At 41.4% G+C, this 19,342-nt stretch overlaps 1 protein-coding gene across 1 annotated transcript in view; it reads left to right on the forward strand.

The window, feature by feature from the left end:
- LOC116889066 (ralBP1-associated Eps domain-containing protein 2-like) overlaps window positions 1–18,417 on the forward strand; it is a 70,367-nt gene extending 51,950 nt beyond the window's left edge. The window contains exon 3 of the mRNA XM_032890250.1: window positions 18,228–18,417. Coding sequence (XP_032746141.1) covers window positions 18,228–18,359 — 132 coding nt within the window. The 3' untranslated portion in view covers window positions 18,360–18,417. The remainder of the gene's footprint in view (window positions 1–18,227) is intronic.
- Window positions 18,418–19,342: the final 925 nt, after the last annotated feature.

Below are 19,342 nucleotides of genomic sequence, written 5' to 3' on the forward strand. Positions count from 1 at the left end.
ACACAGATATTTACATTGTGATTCATAACAGTAACGAAATTACAGTTAGGAAGTAGCAATGAAAATATTTTTAATGGTTAGGTGGTCACCACATCATAAGGAACTATATTAAAGGGTCACAGCATTAGGAAGGTTGAGAATCAGTGATCTAAGCACCAAGAAACATCTGAGGCTGGAGAAGCAGGAAGCAGATGCTCTCCTTAGAGCATTCTGAATGGGGAAACCCTGCTTGCTGCTATCTCAGTGTTTGGTTCCCAGTCTCCAGAACTGTAAGACAATAAATATGGGTCTCGTGTCTTAAGCCACAGAATTGCAGGGTTCTAACAGACCTAGGAAAATAGTACACAGTTCTTTGGGGGGTGCTCTGTTTTTGAGTGTATTAAGTGGTAAGTTCACGAGGATGAGGTCCTCATGGATGGGTTTAGTGTCCCTATAGAGTGCTGAAGGGAGCTTGTTTGCCTATTCGATGGATGCAGAAAAAGGCAAGAAAGCACCATCTATGGAGGGGAGGAGTGAAGGAGGAAAGGAGGAGATGACAGATACCTCTGCCTTTTATCCCCATAACCGAATACTGACTCAGAATCTGCCCACATCTGATCTTACATAGACTTAGATTCCAGAACTGGGAAAAACTTCTAATCTCAATACAAGGTAGCTTATTGCTAAAGGCCAAGTGGATTAAGTCAGGGCGTATTTAAAACTGGGCTAGTTATGCAAAGGTTTCTTACTTTGAGTCCTGAGACATTTGGACTGGCTGTATCTTGTGTTTCTGAGGGAAAAAAAACCTCACTGTACCAAACATGGACATTGTTTGTTGTTTCAAGCCTTCTCTTTCAGCTTCCCATGCTTTTCCTGCTGATTTGATGTGCTTGAATGCCAGGCAGAGGGGAAGGTGAATAGTAGATGCAAGGCCTGGGTGGTTTCCATGGAGACCTTCTTTCCTTTGTTCAGCAGTTGTCAGGGAAACATTTAGTTTCCGTTTGTGGAGTCTACCTATTTCCACAGCTCTTGGAAGGGGTTTTGGTTAAATCTCAACAACCTAATGAATTCACATCAGAATTTGTTTCGTTCCTTTAGAATTACATTACATTTTCCTGCAACTCATAGACTTTAACTAATTTTCTGCCTGAATTATCAGACTACTCATTTATACACTTAGTAAACGTTTTCTGAGCTTTGTGGTTCATAGACAGAGAAGCTAAGTCTGGAAAATTGATGTTGAATGAAGTATGGTTTTAGTCTACGTGGGTTGTTTTTTTTTTCTTTTTCCTTTTTTTTCTCCATCTTTATTAAATTGGGTATTTCTTATTTACATTTCAATTGTTATTCCCTTTCCCGGTTTCCAGGCCAACATCCCCCTAACCTCTCCCCCTCCCCTTCTATATGGGTGTTCGCCCCCCCATTCTTCCCCCATTACCGCCCTCCCCCCAACAATCCTGTTCACTGGGGGTTCAGTCTTGTCAGGACCAAGGGCTCATTGCTACCTATGAGGTCAGAGTCCAGGGTCAGTCCATGTATAGTCTTTAGGTAGTGGCTTAGTCCTGGAAGCTCTGGTTGCTTAGCATTGTTGTACATATGGGGTCTGAGGCCCCTTCAAGCTCTTCCGTTCTTTCTCTGATTCCTTCAATGGGGGTCCTATTCTCAGTTCAGTGGTTTTGCTGCTGGCATTCCGCCTCTGTATTTGCTGTATTCTGGCTGTGTCTCTTGGGAGCGATCTACATCCGGCTCCTGTGGGGTCTGCACTTCTTTGCTTCATCCATCTTGTCTAATTGGGTGGCTGTATATGTATGGGCCACATGTGGGGCAGGCTCTGAATGGGTGTTCCTTCTGTGTCTGTTTTAATCTTTGCCTCTCTATTCCCTGCCAAGGTATTCTTGTTCCTTTTAAAGAAGGAGGAAGGGGTTGGGGATTTAGCTCAGTGGTAGAGCGCTTGCCTATAAGTTCAAGGCCCTGGGTTCAGTCCCCAGCTCAAAAAAAAAAAAAAAAAAAAAAAAAAAAAAAAAAAAAAAGTAAAGAAGGAGTGAAGCATTCACATTTTGATCATCTGTCTTGAGTTTCATTCGTTCTAGGCATCTAGGGTAATTCAAGCATTTGGGCTAATAGCCACTTATCAATGAGTGCATACCATGTGTTTTTCTGTGATTGGGTTACCTCACTCAGGATGATATTTTCCAGTTCAACCATTTGCCTATGAATTTCATAAAGTCATTGTTTTTTTTGATAGCTGAGTAATATTCCATTGTGTAGATGTACCATATTTTCTGTATCCATTCCTCTGTTGAAGGGCATCGGGTTCTTTCCAGCTTCTGGCTATTATAAATAAGGCTGTGATGAACATAGTGGAGCACGTGTCTTTTTTTATATGTTGGGGCATCTTTTGGGTATATGCCCAAGAGAGGTATAGCTGGATCCTCAGGCAGTTCAATGTCCAATTTTCTGAGGAACCTCCAGACTGATTTTGGGTGGGAGACTTTTAATGACTGCTTCTATTTTGTTAGGAGTTATGGAGTTGTTTAAATGGTTTATCTGATCCTGATTTAACTTTGGTACCTGGTATCTGTCTAGAAAATTATATATTTCAACCAGATTTTCCAGTTTTGTTGAATATAGGCTTTTGTAGTAGGATCTGATTATTTTTTTGAATTTCCTCTGATTGTGTTGTTATGTCTCCCTTTTCATTTCTGATTTTGTTAATTTGGACACACTCTCTGTGTCCTCTGGTTAGTCTGGCTAAGGATTTCTCGATCTTGTTGATTTTCTCAAAAAGTACCAGCTCCTGCTTTTGTTGATTCTTTGTATAGTCCTTTTTGTTTCTGCTTGGTTGATTTCAGCCCTGAATTTATTTCCTGCCTTCTACTCCTCCTGGGTGTATTTGCTTCTTTTTGTTCTAGAGCTTTTAGGTGTGATGTCACGCTGCTAATGTATGCTCACTCCTATTTCTTTTTGGAGGCACTCAGAGCTATGAGATTTCCTCTTAGCACTGCTTTCATTGTGTCCCACAAGTTTGGGTATGTTGTACTTAATTTTCAATAAATTCTAAAAAGTCTTTAATTTATTTATTTCTTCATTGACTAAGTTATCATTGAGTAGGGCATTGTTTAGCTTCCATGTGTATATGGGCTTTCTGTTGTTATTGTTGTTATTGAAAACCAGCCTTAGTCCGTGGTGATCTGATAGGATGCGTGGGATTATTTCAGTCTTCTTGTATCTGTTGAGGCTTGTTTTTGACTGATTACATGGTGAACTTTTTATATGTAGCCAGGGCAACTTCGAACTTACAGTAATTTTTCTGTCTCAACCTTCAAAGTTCTGCGATCTACATGCGCTATCCATTATGTCACTTAGTCCGTGTACTTTAACCTTCCATATGGTGTGAAAGACTTGCATAAAACTGTTAACAGCCGTTAAAAAGCTGGCTGGCTCAACATGCCTGTTTATCCCATTTAGTTGGCTATTGAATCAGTGGCTGGAGCTGGTAGTGGTGAGTGGAAATGCTGGTGAGAGCATAGATTCTAGGTGTGAGCAATTCAAATGAATGAAAATTTCTAAAAGGTTAATTCTGGGCTGGAGAGATGGTTCAGGGGTTAAGAGCACTGACTGCTCTTCCAGAGGTCCTGAGTTCAATTCCCAGCAACCACATGGTGGCTCACAACCATCTGTAATGAGATCTGGTCCCCTCTTCTGGTGTGTCTGAAGACAGCTACAGTGCACTCATCTAAATAAAAATTAATAAAAAAAAGTTTTAAAAAAAGATTAATTCTATTGTGACAAATTCCCATTGTCTTCTTTACATATTCATCAGGTGAGGTAGATTACAAAATGTATTCCAATGCCTTGCACCGCTTCTCATCAATCAGGTGGAGCTTATTCCTAAACCTCAACATCCTGACTAGCCTTGCAACTTGGGTTGACCATAGATTACGGTAAAAGTGACCCATGTGGACTTTGATCCCAGGCATGAGAATCATTTCAGTTTCTTACTGCTTTGGGAGCTCTGCCACTATGTGGAAAAAGCCACAGGCATGGGCTGTGGGAAGAGAGACCATGTGGAGGAAAATAGCGGCACCAAGCCAACCCAATAGCCACCTGCAGAAGCATAAATGAACCCACCTGAGATCAGGGGCACTTGGCCCAGAACAGCAGAGTTGCCCAGCTGAACTCAGCCCAAATTACCAAGCCTCAGAATTTTGAACTGAAAAGGTAATTTGGGGGTGATACAGTGGTTCATAGTTCATATAGCCAGGTTTAGAAGCTCTTGGATAATCAAGGCTCAGCTTTAAACTATTTTCTGTCACTCCCAACATTCTTACTAACATCATCTAGAAATAATTGTGGCTAATTGGAGGAGAAAAGGAACTATTAGCAGGATTTCCCATAGTCTACCTTTCTCTAGGAAAGCTTCAGAGCATGTTTGAAAAGCTGCACACATAAAGGGCAGTAGGGTCAGAACTACAAGCTGATCACACCATAGAACTGACCCAGTGAGGGTGCTGGTCTTCTAGAGCGTGAGTCTAGAATGCCCCCACTACGACAGGATTATTACTTTTAGTGCACAGGCGTTGGAGCCTGGTGTCACAGTCAACTGCTTTTTATACTTTGTATCAAGAATTCAAAAGCCCATCTGAATGGTATCTGGCCAAGGTTTGTCCTGTAGCCAGACATTGAGTTTGAAGAAACTAGGAAAATATTTGGACTGAGGACGTGGATTGGGAATAGAGTCCTTGTGTACCATGCAGAAGGCTACAGATTCTATTCCCTAGCACCACACTTGCCCAAAAGAAAGTATCTGACAGTTTTAGCTTATTTAGTTGAAAGCAAGTGAACAACTTCATGGATAATGAGAATATTCTGATGCTGGACAGCCAAAAGAAGAATGTCAACACAGTGGATGAGGCCAGATTCGTAGTATGTTTCCATATTCTGTTAAGAAACACTTCTGAGGCTGTACCCCAGCCCTTGTTTACCTTCGTAGATATATGCTGGTGGACATTTAGAAATAGTGGGCCTAACTTGCATGTACCTCTGGCTACTGAGGTAGGAATAGTTTATCTTCTGTTACTGGGCCCAAAGACACTGCATTCATTCCATAGTGTCCTACCCATAGGAACGGAATAATATATACTTTAGCGAGCCCATCGGTTGACTAGTTGCACAATGGATTTGGTTCATGTGACACTTGTTTTTATTTATTGTTTGTTTTGTGGTACTGAAAGGATGGTGCCTAGGGCCTCATACCTACTAGGGAAGCACTCTGCCACTATGGTGGTCAGTCTTGACTGCCAACTTGATAGTATTTAGAATCACCCAGGCAACTCCTGCACTCATCTCTCTCTGCTTCCTGACTGTGGATACACAGTGACCAGTCAGTTGCCTTATATACCTGTAAAAATGACTCCCTGTCCTGATGGATTGCACCCTCAAACTTCAAGCCCCAATAAACCCTTCCTTAGGTTGCTTTTGTCATAATATTTTGTCATCTCAATGAAACAAATAATATATGGATTTAATGGCTACATTGCATCAACTAATCCCACAGTTAATAACCTAGCCAATTCCACAACAAAATCCCCCATGCCACAACTATTTCAACACTTTGGGACTTGGCTTTGCTCTCATCTCTCTGCTTGTCTTATACCCTTAGCTGATACTTTCCTAGTGACCAACTTCCTAAGATTAGATCTCGTGCCACTGAGCTACACTTACGTCCATGTGGTTATGTCATGGTGATATAAAGGACTGGAGTTTTCTGCTTTTCATGAGACCCTGCTATTGGCGAGAATGATCCCAAATATGGAAGAAGTTCCTTATCCAATTTAGTGCCACTGGGCTCTTCAGGGGTTGGAGAGGATAGTGCTAAGATGTCAGGAAGTCGAGAGGTGTGTTTGTTATTGTAACATCTGGAGAAGGCCTTTATCTGGAGCTTGACAAAGAAGCCAAATAATTGAAGTCAGATCACTTAGCTCATCTAAGTTTGGTGTTTCTAAAATATGTTTAGCTCCACGCTAGAAGCTTCCAGTCTATTTGAATTTGTGGTCGAGTAGAACTTCTTATAATCTAGACTGAACTTGCATTTATTTATTCTCTCAGCATGACAAAGATCTTTGTATAATATTAGTGATCCATTCATTAGAAATGTCTGGATTTATTAACTATTCTTATTAAAGCATTAGTTTCTTTGAAAAAATGCCTAAAATAATATGCACAAAATATAGAATGTATTGAAATCAACTTGGGAAAATTTCAAATAACCTGAAACTATAATTTTAATTTTTATTGACTGTCTGCCTCTCTCTGTCTGTCTCTCTGTCTCTCTGTCTCTGTCTCTGTCTCTGTCTCTGTGTGTGTGTGTGTGTGTGTGTGTGTGTGTGTGTGTATGTGTGTCTGTCTATCTATCTAAGCGTGTAGTTCTGGCTGTCCTGGAACTATGTAGACCAGGCTGGGCTCAAACTCATAGAGATCTGCCTGACTTTGCCTCCAGTGTTGGAACTAAAGGCATGCATCACTGTGACTGCCTCTTTTTTTTTATCTTTTGAGACAGGGTCTTGTTCTGTAGCTCAAGCTAGCCTGGAATTAACCATGTAGCCCAAACTGACCTCCTATTTATGGTGATCTTCCTGTCTTAGCTTCCTGAGTGCTGTGATGAAAGTCATGCACTATAAGCCTGGCTTTTTACTTTTGAAAAGCACTAAAAATGTCAGAAAACGAACTATCTGCAACACTAATCCTTTGGCTTGTTAGTTACGTCTGGGTTGCCAGAACCAGCAGAAGCTTTATATAATTCTGGCAGTTCATTTGCATTCACCTGAGACTTCTCTGCTTCCAGCTGCACAGAACTTTCTGTGATTTGCAAAGCCCTGAAACTTAAGCCAGAATCCTGAAAGTAATTTTCTCTTGTACTCTGTGCTATAATTGCATTTTAATTCAGTTCTGGTGTCAAGATTGCTTATGTGTATATATTGTGTTTTCTTCATTTCATTAGTTCCTGGTATTTAGGCCAAGTGCCTGGCACAGTTTGTCTTTGGTAAATTTTACTTATTACTGTGGAGCCTGCTATTCTTCTAAATTGATGGAGACGGCCCTTTGTGACTTGGCACTTCATGTCATGGCCTACCTTCCCCTTTGCTAACCTTTGTGTGGTTGGATCCTATTTCTTCCTTGGCATGTGCCAGCTCTGAGGAACCCCTGAATTTGTAGTGATGAGTGCCCACTTCATTGCGTCCACCTGGGCAGCTTGGAAAGCCAAGGCATCAGCTTGTCAAAGAAGGCCTGGTTAAAAAAAGTCACAAGAGAACCTCATCATCAATGTTATCATCACATCAGTCCCCATTCTCCTCATATTAGGTGCAAAAGAAAAAAGCTACCATAGGGTCAAGCATAGTCTACATTTGTAATCCCAAAACATGAGGGGGAGGTAAAAGCTGGAGTATCCCAAATTTAAGCCCCGCCTTGGCTGCATGAGACCATGTGACTTTGCTCCAAAGCCTGTATTGGATACCTGTCTGAAGTCCATCATACCTGTCTTCAGTTTGGTAGTTTCTTTTCTTTACTGTCATGCTTACCTTTATGGTCTATGAGCTGTGCAGGTTCTCTTCATTCTTCCAAGAGTCCCTAGACAGTACCTCCTTGAAGGATCTAGTATCCTGTTGTGGAGTGTCTCTTAGGTATGTTGAGAGTGTGGAAAGTAATCTCTACAGTGAGATCTGTACACACAAGGGGTTCTGTCTTCTTACTTTCAAGAACTCCTAATGAACCAGCCTGCTGGTGGATACAGTTAAGAGTTCTTGAGTTCTATAGCAGTGAATAGCAAATACTTGTCTCCAGAGCTTGATCCACCTGCTGACCTCAGACTCATGGATATCAAACTGTAGATTATTCTCTGTTGATGGAATCTGTTCTTGGCTACAGAAGGTGAGGGTTGTTTCCTGCTGAGCTGAGCCTCATGCAGCCTGGACTTTCAAGCTTAATATGTGGTTCTCAAACTCCCCATAATTACCTATGAGGTCTATTTCTTACCCCTGGGCCATGATAGGTTTAGTTTGAGTGATCTGACTTGCTATTTCCATTTTTTTTACATCCTTCCAGGGCAGCTCAGTTTAAAACAGAAGGCTCTTTTTCAAGATGGCAGCTGACCACATTACCTTCCAAGTCATATAGAATACAAAATGGGATTACCTCTCTATTACTGACCCATTTCTGGAAGACCCAGTCTCATCAAAACCGACAACTAGATTTGAGGCTTGTGGGATTGTCCTGTGTTTCCTTTCACTAAGACCACCTCACCTGGATTACTTGTGGATGAAGTTTCTGCTTCTTTTCCTCCCACTTGGGAGCCCTGTGATTGGAGCTGTGTTCTACCTGGCTTTTGGAGGGTTATGCTATTTGTAATCTTTAGCTTTCCCATCCATGTAGCTAAGGATGACCTTGAACTCTTGATCCCCCTGTCTCTACCTGAGTGCTGGGATTATAGGTATATACCACCTCGGCTCACCCATGGCTCTTGATCCCCCTGTCTCTACCTGAGTGCTGGGATTATAGGGATATACCACCTCGGCTCACCCATGGCTCTTGATCCCCCTGTCTCTACCTGAGTGCTGGGATTATAGGTATATACCACCTCGGCTCACCCATGGCTCTTGCGTTTTTCTGTTGGCCCGCCATTGCATTTGTGAATTTATGCAGCTATCCTTTTTAAATTTTCCTTTTAAAATAGAGACGGGGAGGACAATCTTTTCCAGCTGTACATACGGCAGGGAATTAATTTCTACAATCTATAAATATTTCCAAAAATTAAACACCAAACTACTCAAATCATTCAATGGATAGAAAAATGAAAGGTAGTTATCAAAAGAAGAAATTCAAGTAAATAGTAAATATTTTAAAAAATGTGCAAATGAAAACATTGAGATTTCATCTCACAGTGGCAGAGTAGGTTATCAAGAAAACAAATGATAAGTAAATCCTGGCAAGGATGTGGTAAAGAGGAACCCTTATTTACTACTAGAAGGAATGTAAACTGGTGTGACCACTGTGGAAAGCAGTGTAGAGGTTCCTTAAAAGGCTAAAAATTACTTTTTTGATCTGCCTTCTGCAGTGGAACTGCTGCTAAGATACAGTTTTTCATAAAGACCCTCATGGGGAAGACCATCATGGTCTAGGTTGAACCCTCAAACACTGTAGAAAAATGGAAAGCCAGGACCCATGCTTAGGAAGCCATTCCCCCTGATGAGCCAAGGCTGCTCTTTGTTGGCAAGCAGTTAGAAGATGGTTGTACTTTGAGTACAACATTCAGGAGGAGGCCGTCCTTTATCTTGTGTTGAGATTTCGTGGTGGTGCTGAGAAGAGGAAGAGGTTTTACAGTCCTCCCGAGCAGAATGAACAGAGGAGAAAGAAGGTTAAGCTGGCTTTGCGGCAATGGATAAGGCGGATGAAAATGGCCTGGATTGAGAGTTCCTTCTGATGAATGTGGTGCTGGAGTTTTCATGGGTAGCCACTTTAACAAGTGTGGCAAGTGTTGTTTGACTTAACTACTTCAACAAATCAGAAGACAAGTAATGGTTAATAAAATGGTAGGAACTAAAAAGAGCCAAAAATAGGACTTCAAGATAGCTCCTTGGGTAAAGATACCCAGTGTTAACCCTGATTGTGGGACTGTGAAAGACACCCTGGTTCCTGCGAAAGGCATCCTGGTTCCCGGTTGAGGAGGTTTGAAATCCTGGTGAGCCTGAAAGGGACCGTAGACATTTCAGCTTACTCCCACGAAACCAGGCCTGTCCCTAGCCGCAGCCCTCCATAGATTTGTGGCCATCATTCACTTAAGGGCAGCGCCCCAAGTCCCTCTACAGGTAGAGTATATGACCATAGGTCACATAGGTTCAAGGCAGAGATATCCATTGTAATGAGGGAACCAAAGGCCTGGAGGCTTAGCCAATAACTTTTTCTTCCCAGACACTCCTCCCTACAAAAGGTATTTAATCTCAGGCCCACCCTGAGAAGTGGGGTACGGCTTTACTCATCCACTTTTTGCCATGACAAAAAAAACACCTTAAAACCACAGACTGTGTCTTTTCATTGGGATCTGCTGTGGGGGAGCCATGGAGAAGGCCTTCCCCACAGAGCTGCTGCCTAATCTCCCGTGAAAGCCTCCCTGCATTCCCAGCCACCAAGGCCACCAAGCCTACAGCCTGGCTACCATCCAGCCAAAGACTCTCCCCCGCAGGACCAGCCAGAGGGTTCCCCTCATTACCCCTGTTCCTGGGATAGATCTAGTCTGAGTGTCCTCCTACTCCGTTCTCAGCTCTTCTGTGGCATCCCAGTAGAGCCTGGGTAGCCAAGAGCCTGAGAACCTGATGGCCCTGGTCTCCTTGCAGGCTTGGGGACATCGGAGCCAGCTCTGGCTGTGTCCTGTACCACAGGCAGAGTTCCTGCTCTTCCCCACCCCTGGAGTGGTGTCCTGTGGCTTCCTACAGCCAACACTGGCCTGGTGGTTGTGGCATGGGGTAAGCGTGGTCAAACTTCCTGTGTCCTGCCTCCTGAGTGGCCTGAGCCCTGTGGCACAGTGGACTCGGGACTCCATTAACCCTGCACCTGATGACCTGAGGCCAATCCCTTAGATCCACAGGGTAGAAGGAGAACATTGAAAGTCTTCTGAATTCCACATGTGTATCATGACACATGAATGTGCACATAGATATGAAAATAAATTAAGAAATTAAAAGAGAACTAAAAACAGAACTGCTGTATGACTCAACCATACCCAACTTATGAGACTATGCTCAAAGGAATGTAAATCAGTGTTCATTGCTGCACTCTTCACAATAGCCAAGTTATACAGTCAGTCCAAATGTACATTAGTCATCAACAGGGGAGTGGAGAAAGAAAACAGGATACATACATACAATGACATTTTTCCTAATTGTAAAGAAGAACGAAATTATGACATTCGTAGGATGAAATAGCAATCATGTTAATTGATTGCCAAATATAACAGATCATGTTAAATGACACAAGCCAAACAGTACATGTTTTATCTCATATGCAGAATCCTGATTTAAATACACACACACACACACACACACACACACACACACACACACACACACACACACACTAAAACAGAAGGAGGAACTATATTAGAGGTGGTTGGAGACCAATAAGGTAGAGGGAGGAGGGATGGGGGAGGGTAATCGTGGGTGAGTAAGAATAAGATACAATAATAAAGATTATGAAAAGTCATAATTGAAAATCATTATTTTGTATACTAAGGAAAATATTTAATAAATACATCTTCTAGTTACATAAGGTTAAAAAATATATTTATTTGCTTTAGTTGATAGTTATACAGTTTGTTCTCCAAAGATGTAAGACACCACATGTGGGGTTTTTTCATCATGCCATGAAGAATTAAAAATGTAATTAGTATATTTATTTTGTTAGCCCGACAAGTTAATAGTATGAGTACTTTGGGAAAGGGAAAGATGATTTTAAGATGCAAGACTTGTGGACAGGAAGGTGTTTCTTGGATAAAAGCACTTACTGCATAAGACTGGTGACCTGAGCTCAGTTCCCAGGATCCTCATAGTGGCTGGATGCAGTGCCAAACATGAGTATCGCCAACATTCTTACCTTGACATGGGAGGTAGACATAGAAGAATTGCCCAGAAGATCAGCTAGCCTGGAGGATCCAGTGAGTACAGGAGCAACGAGAGAGACTGCCTCAGAAACAAGAGGAAGGTGAGAACCAACTTGTGAAAGTTGTTCTCTTACCTCTGTCTGTGTACACAAAAAATTAAAAATGCAAAACTTAACCTTGAGAGAGTTTCATCCTTGTAGGAGCCTGTAATAGGCATACTGAGAACCATAATGCAAGATGGAAGTTATAAGTACCAGAGCATAAGGTTAAAACCCTCCTTTTAGATTTTACTCATAAGCATACAGTGTTTGGGGAACGTGACAGAGCCTTACACTCTATCTAGTTGGAATGCTTTATTCTAATAGATGAGATCAGAACCCTAAGCTCATCAGTTCTCTGAACTGTCAACACAGTGTAAAGCATCAGTTAGCCTTAGTTCAGAGAAAAGAGCCCCATGCTTGTGAATGAAGTCTGGGCTTGATGAGTGCGAACCCTTGAAGCCTTGTCCCAGTGGACACTTCATTCTGAAGTTGCACTTAATAGCAGATGGAATGGGAATGTTTCTGGTTTATTTCTATGACACTTCTTGCTGACATGATGTTTGATTTTGTCTCTTGCTCTTTGTAGTTTACTAAATTTTGAAAACGTGATTCAAAATGTACAAGATATACAATAATATAGAGTAAACCGTTGCTTCTTCCTGTGCTCTTGATTCTAGAGGCAGCCAGCAGACACTTTTGTAAGCTTCAACTTACAGAGATGGCTTATCTTTAAACTGTGTGCGTTCACACCCTGCAAGTGATCTGATCCCCGCCATGGTAATTGCTGAGCACCATGTCATTGTCTCAGTTTATCCTAAGGTAAACTGAGGATCCCGAGTACTTCTTCATTCCTTGTTAGTTGGTGATCTTTTACAGAAAACAACAGAACTCACTCTAGGGCAAGCCAAAAAGGATAAGGGTTTAAGTAAGTCACAGATCATTTAGAGCTGCAGAAACAGGGTAGGGGTGGGGGTGGAGGTGGGGTTCCGGCTTGCTGGAAACAAAGCCCTAAGCCACATCTACTACTCATGCCAAGTAGAAGCCATATGTACTGTTGCCTTCATTACATGTAGACACCAGGAGTCTGACAGTAACTATTTCTTTTCCTACTCCTCTACCAGAAAGGTCACTCACTCTTTAGCTATATCTGCAAAAGTAGAAGCTCTCAACATAGTCCTTTTTCTTCCACGTCACTCTTCAGAGTGTGATATTTTCTTTAAAGTTGGCTATTTTGTTTACTTACATTTTTACATTTACATTATTTACATTTCAAATGTTATCCCCCTTCCTGGTTTTCCCTCACAAACCTCCAATCCCATCCCATCCTCTCCCCCACTCACCCACCCACTCCCGCCTCACTGCCCTAGCATTCCCCTATGTTGGAGCATCAAGTCTCCACAGGACCAAGGGCCTCTCCTCCCATTTATGCTAGATACAGCCATCTCTGCTACATAAGCAGCTGGAGCCATGGGTCCCCCCATGTGTACTCTTCGGTTGGTGGTTAGTCCCTGGGAGTTCTGGGGGGTCTGGTTGGTTGGTATTGTTGTTCTTCCTATGGTGTTGCAAACCCCTTCAGCTTCTTCAGTCCTTTCCCTAACTCCACCGTTGGGGTCCTCATGCTCAGCCCTATGGTTGGCTGTGAGCATCCACATCTGTATTGGTCAGGCTCTGGCAGAGCCTCTCAGGGGACAGCTATCAGGCTCCTGTCAGCAAGCACTTTTGGCATCAGCAATAGTGACTGAGTTTGGTGTCTGCGGATGGGATGGATCCCCAGGTTTCTGGATGGCCTTTCCTTCAGTCTCTGCTCCACTCTTTGTCCCTGTATTTCCTTTCGACAGGAGCCATTCTTGGTTAAAATTTGGAGATGAGTGGGTGGCCCTATCCCTCAACCTTGAATGCTATTTTGAAATTATTAATGGATTTCTAGATGACCTGTTTATAGCTCATTTACATGAGATTTAGGATATTTTATTTTTTACTTTTTTTTTTTTTTGAGACAGGGTTTCTCTATGTAGTTTCGGCTGTCCTGGAACTAACTCTGTAGACTAGGCTGCCCTCCAACTCACAGAGACCCACCTGCCTCTGCCTCATTAGTTCCCTGGGTGGGGAGAGATTAGAGGTGTGTGCCATCACCACCTGGCTGATGCATTATAGGCATGTTACCACATATGCTCATTCTCAGCAAAGCTACTTCAGAAGAATAATTTACAGCTACTTGTAAGAAGAATGAAATTAATGTTTCAGGGATAACATTTTCCTTAATGAAATTCTAAGTTACTATTTGCCATTGTCAAACGGGTTGCAAAATGATCATGTGTAAAGGCCATTTTCAGCTTGTGTACTGTATCAGGAAGTGGGCTGGTTTGCCCATGAGCAGCAGTAGTTTTCCAACCCTGATGTAATGAACAGAGTGTGAGCCTTATCACATGTAGTTTGATGCTGGCTTTGAATTTGAGACCTTGAATATCTCACTTAACTTTTTGACCTGGGAGCTTTATTTGTATATAGCTAGGGGCATTCTATTATGTTATTTAATGTATATTATATTACTATGCATAAAGCATAGGAAAAGATCAATAAGATCTTCTGTCTTGCTTGTGTGCTCCTTCTTTAGTGAGGTTGTTTGGTTTGGGCTTATACTGTAGTATGATATATTGAGCAATATGATATAGGAGTTCATCTTTCCTTGAGTGGCTTACTGAGGTGACATTAGAAAGCATAAGTGACTGGGAAAGGGAAAGCCAGCATGTAATTGATTTGTCTCTTCGTTCATCTCCTATGGGGCCAAAATACATACAACCTATGAGTGTGCCCTTCAAATTCTCTTCCATGTTGTTATTGAATGCGCCAATTGACACCCACTAGGGTGTACTGAGCACAAGAAAGCAGATCTCTAAAATGGCAAGGCATCACTGAGATACTCTATTCTAAATCTCATGGCTACGATGAATAAGGGTGAACAGTTAGGTTTGAACCAGTACTCTCCTAGCCGAATAATTAGGGAATAGAGCAGTTCAAAATCTCTTATATTTTTGTAGGAACTCTTGCCTATATGGTATATAGATAAAGCTAATAATTTAGCAGGTACTTATAAAAGTAATTACAACGTGAGTATGAACTGTCCATTTCTGCTGGCTGTATAAACTAATCAGTAGATATTCATTGAATAGAAAAGTGTACATCGTGAAGTATGATTCCTAGGGAACAGCCGCGATAAAAGCATACCACTGACTTGTGCTGGGCACTGGAAGACAAGATGGGATGGGGTGGGATGGAAATGATTAACAGTACAAATAGTGCATTTCCTTCTTTTGCTTCTTCTTTGCCGGAAGTGAGCTGTTTTGCCTGATGGGATCTCTTGCCCTCATATGCTGTCCACAATGGACTGAAGTCACTGAAGCTGAGTGAAAGAAAGCCTTGCCCACTTCAGTTATTTGTGTCAGGTTTTGTCACAGCAGTGAAAAGTCTAACATAGTGTCATGGAATTGCATAAGGTTTCAGAGTTAACATCAGTTGTTGGGTAGCTTGAAGTACAAGCCTGGCTGGCAATGAAACAAAGATACAATTGGTTTCTATGTAGGGGACTCCTGAATGGGTACTGAGAGACAGACTAGTGTCTGGTGTGCTTACAGCCTTACTTTACATCAGGGTGGGGGGCGTTGAAAGGGTGGTTTGGATCAGATAGAAGGGCCTTAAAAGCCATACTCAGGACTGAATTTTACATGGAGGGGTTTGGCACGAGGAGCCTGGGAAGCACTTTGGAACTGTGGAGGGAATGCTGGTGAGTCAAGGTACACAGTCTAGAGCGGGACATGAAACTGGTAAAGTGAGAGCAGAGACTGAACTTACTAGCTGCAGGGGAGAGGGGACAGGAGATAGGGGAGGGGAGAGAGGGGCAGAGAGAGAGGAGCAGAGAGAGAGAGGGGCAGAGAGAGAGGGGAGAGTTTCTTGGAGGTTGCTTCTAGCCCCTCCTACTAAAAATTAAAAAAAAATAGGCTTCTTTTGTGGAGGCCTTTAAAAATACTTGGAAAAGAGAAGCAGAGTCAAACCTCTGAACTATTCAAAAACTTTGTTACCTTAAATCTAGGAAAGAAAGTATTATTTTGGCCAAACTGGAACATGTGTGGACTGGCTACTTAGTATAGTCACTTAACCTTACAGAAAAAGGTAGGCGGGAAGCTATTTTAGTGACCTTTGATCTCCTTCTGGAACTGCGTCCATATTCTTCCCAAATGGCCAGTGAATTTTTCTATTTGTATCCAATATCCAGTTTAGTGTGCATCTGTAAGTTGCAAGGAAGTTGAGCTCATCCATTCTTTTTTGCCATGTCTTGCTTTCCACCTGAGAAAACAAACCCTACTCTGAAGGTTTGCATTGTATATTGGAAATCTGTACAGTCTGTAATCTAAGATCCAGCAGAGTGGTGCATGTTTAGAGTAAGCTAAAGAAGAGGGGTGAAGGAGGTAGCTTATGAAATATCTCCTGCTAATCCAGTAGCTGGATATATCACTTTCTTAACTTTAGATAGCATTAAAATGTTTCTACCCATACCTTAGAACTTTTCTATGGAGAAATTAACCAAAAACTACTTTGAATCTTAATGAATAAAACCAACAAAACAACACAACAGCAAACCCCTTCTGAAAGCAGCCTGTCTTTTGGGTTGCAAATTCTCAGGCTGATGAGGCTCTACTCCATAGGTAAATTCCAGAGCTTTATATTTATTTTCTCTTCTTTGAAGCGTGTGTATTTCAGAAAGGTCTTGGTATGTCTCTAGGAGGTTTGGGGTACAAAGAGCAAGAGTGGCTTAAGGACTGACTGTACTATGTGTCTATCCTATTTTGGCTAAAGTGCAGTGATTCTAATAGTATACATTAAAATATAGAACCAAATGTAAATAAGGTGGTTTTCTGATGTCAGATATGGTGAGTTTTAAAGTACCCTGATGAGTTTTATCAGCAATTTCTGTTACCTATTGTAAAACACTTCCTTGTTTGAAATAGTAGCTACAGTAAAGGAATAACTCAAAGTCAATTTGATAGTAAATTCATACTTTTTAAAAAGTGTTTTCATTACATTTTACTTATTTCTCTCACATGTGGGTGCATGTGGCATGGACGCACATGTCACGGCGTGCAAGTGTGGTGCTCAGAGAACAGCCTACAGGGGTTGGTTCTCTCCTTTCTTCATATAGATCCTGGGGATAAAACTGAGGTGGTCAGGCTTTCTGATAGGTGCCACTGCCTGCTGAAACATCTTGTGACCTCCTTCATTAATACTTTTTGAAATGTAATTATACACTTTATAAAATATAGTTCACTTGTTCACCCACCAAGGACTACAGTTATTTATATTAGGAGTTATCCTATAAGACAACTATTTTGATGCTGAAACTACATGAATGTTCTTGGTCATGTTTTTCATGTACAGCCTCATTTATAACGTAAGATGTGTAATTTACGTATTCATAGTAGTGGACAAACTCACCTGCATTTTATTTTGAGTGTAAGTTTCATTCGCTTGGTTGAGAATTGATTTTATCTTGGGTGTCTATTTTTTTGTGTTAGAAGTTAAAATAAAAGTTGTCCCTGGACTTGAAGAGAATTCATGTTAATGGGAAGGGAAGCAGAATGAAAGAGAGAACAAGAGTGGAATGGACAGTATAGAACTTTGAATGAACTGTCATGAACCTAGCTTCAACAATTATTAACTCTCGGTTTTGCCCGATTTCCCCACATGCTCTGTCTTCTCTTCCTTTTTTGAAATACTTCCAAGACAAAGTATCCTGGGATGGTTATTTTTAGACATTTGAATAGAGTGCTTTTGGAATGCATTGGGAAAATAAACTATTATACCCAAGAGTTTAGGAAGGATCTGTGGAGAGAAATAGTTGAGTTCAGTCTAGGTGTGAAGGAAGATACTCATTATAGAGGACAGAACAGTACCATCAGTTACTGTACTGTTAAGTATTTATGTGCATTGTGCTTTTTTGTTTCTCTGCAATGGGCACCTGAGGTGTAATTTACTAAGAAGTGGCCTTACTTATTAACTTTATTTTTGTGACACTGGGGTTGAATCTAGGGCTTTGTGCATGGTAGGTAATTATGCTGCCACTGAGTTTTATCCCTAGCTCTTGACCAGTTAACATTCAATTCTGGCAAACCGGGATAACACATAAGTAGTGGTAATGACTAATCTGTTCTTTCTCCACTCCAATGACTTTCTAGACTTTGTACATTAGAACCTTCTCCCTTGAAAAGTCATCCATTCTCTTTTATAAGAGGAACAGCCAACGTTTGTCATCTTTATTTTTGTCTTCAAAAGAGGAGGAATAACCAGTTCTGAAACATTTTGAGTAGGCAGAAATTAATGATTTGAATCAAAAGCCTCTCTGTAAACTAGAGGGAAAACACTCGACCATTGCGTACATGTAGGTTCCTGGGAGTAGTTTTTGGTTAGTTCTACTGTGAAAACATCAAGGTTTCATCATATAGCTTTGCCTCATTTTTCCTGTGATGAAATGGGGTTTTCAGTATCATTTTTCTTGTCTGTTTCAGATCACAGAACTGTGTGGTGCAAAGCGGGTTGGCTATTTTGGACCAACCCAGTTTTACGTTGCCCTGAAATTGATTGCTGCAGCACAGACTGGCCTCCCTGTGAGGACAGAGAGTATTAAATGTGGTGAGTAGATCATATTTATATGTTATATTATCTATAACAGATTTCTTATTTGTGTGAATCTTTTTGGTGTGTTCTGTAAGCTTTTGTGGAATTTCTCCTAGCTTTCTCTTACCTTCTCTGGTAATAAAATAAGGAAACTCATCAGGTAGCGTTAGTTTCTTTTCTTTTTTTCAGATGGGGAAAATTCACAGTGAGCTGGGATTAGATCCTTTCAGCTGGTGGTTAAGATAGATTTTATTCTTTAGCCAGATGACACTGGGACAGAAATTTTCCAGACTGTGGCAAAATAATATTCCATTTAATTTCCACTTGAATGCCGGTAACATCATTTAAGACTCTGTTAGGGATTAGAGTAGAATAATGAAAGAGTGACATGGACGTGGCTGTCCCTGTCTCCCCTCCACTTCTGTGTGCTCATCTTTTAAATCTGGGTTCCTGAATTGGCTATTCTGAGGACTTAGGAGTTACCAAGATTTTGGCAGAATGAATTTAACTTCTCAAGAGTTCTCTTTTGCTTGTTTTGTTCTTTCTCATCCTGGGATGAAACCCAGGGCATCTTGTGCATGTTAGACAAAGGTTCTACCACTGAGCTGTGTTCCTCCCCTTCTTGGAGTTCTGAAGATCCAGGTGGTGACACAAGGGAAAGCATTTTAATCATTTGTCACTCTAAACTAAGCCAGTCAGAATTCTGATTCCCTGGAAGTGCTCAAGGAAATTGTGCAGAACCCCTTCTAGTCTGCTTGTCATGCTTCCCTTGAGAATAACCTAGACTACTTTAAATTCAAAGTGAAAAGATGCGAAATTTATATTTAATTAGCCCGGGCTCCATTCATGGAAGTGGAACTTTTGAGAGCTCTGTTGGTAATTCTTACATAAAATTAAGGTTGAGAATAACTTCACATGAGAGTCATGTGAAGCATTTCTAAGAACTTTGCATAGAGTATGAATATATATTTCATGATATTGGCACACAGGGCACACCATTTAAGGG

The sequence above is a fragment of the Rattus rattus genome, chromosome X (genome assembly GCF_011064425.1).
Source record: "Rattus rattus isolate New Zealand chromosome X, Rrattus_CSIRO_v1, whole genome shotgun sequence".
Taxonomy (NCBI): domain Eukaryota; kingdom Metazoa; phylum Chordata; class Mammalia; order Rodentia; family Muridae; genus Rattus; species Rattus rattus.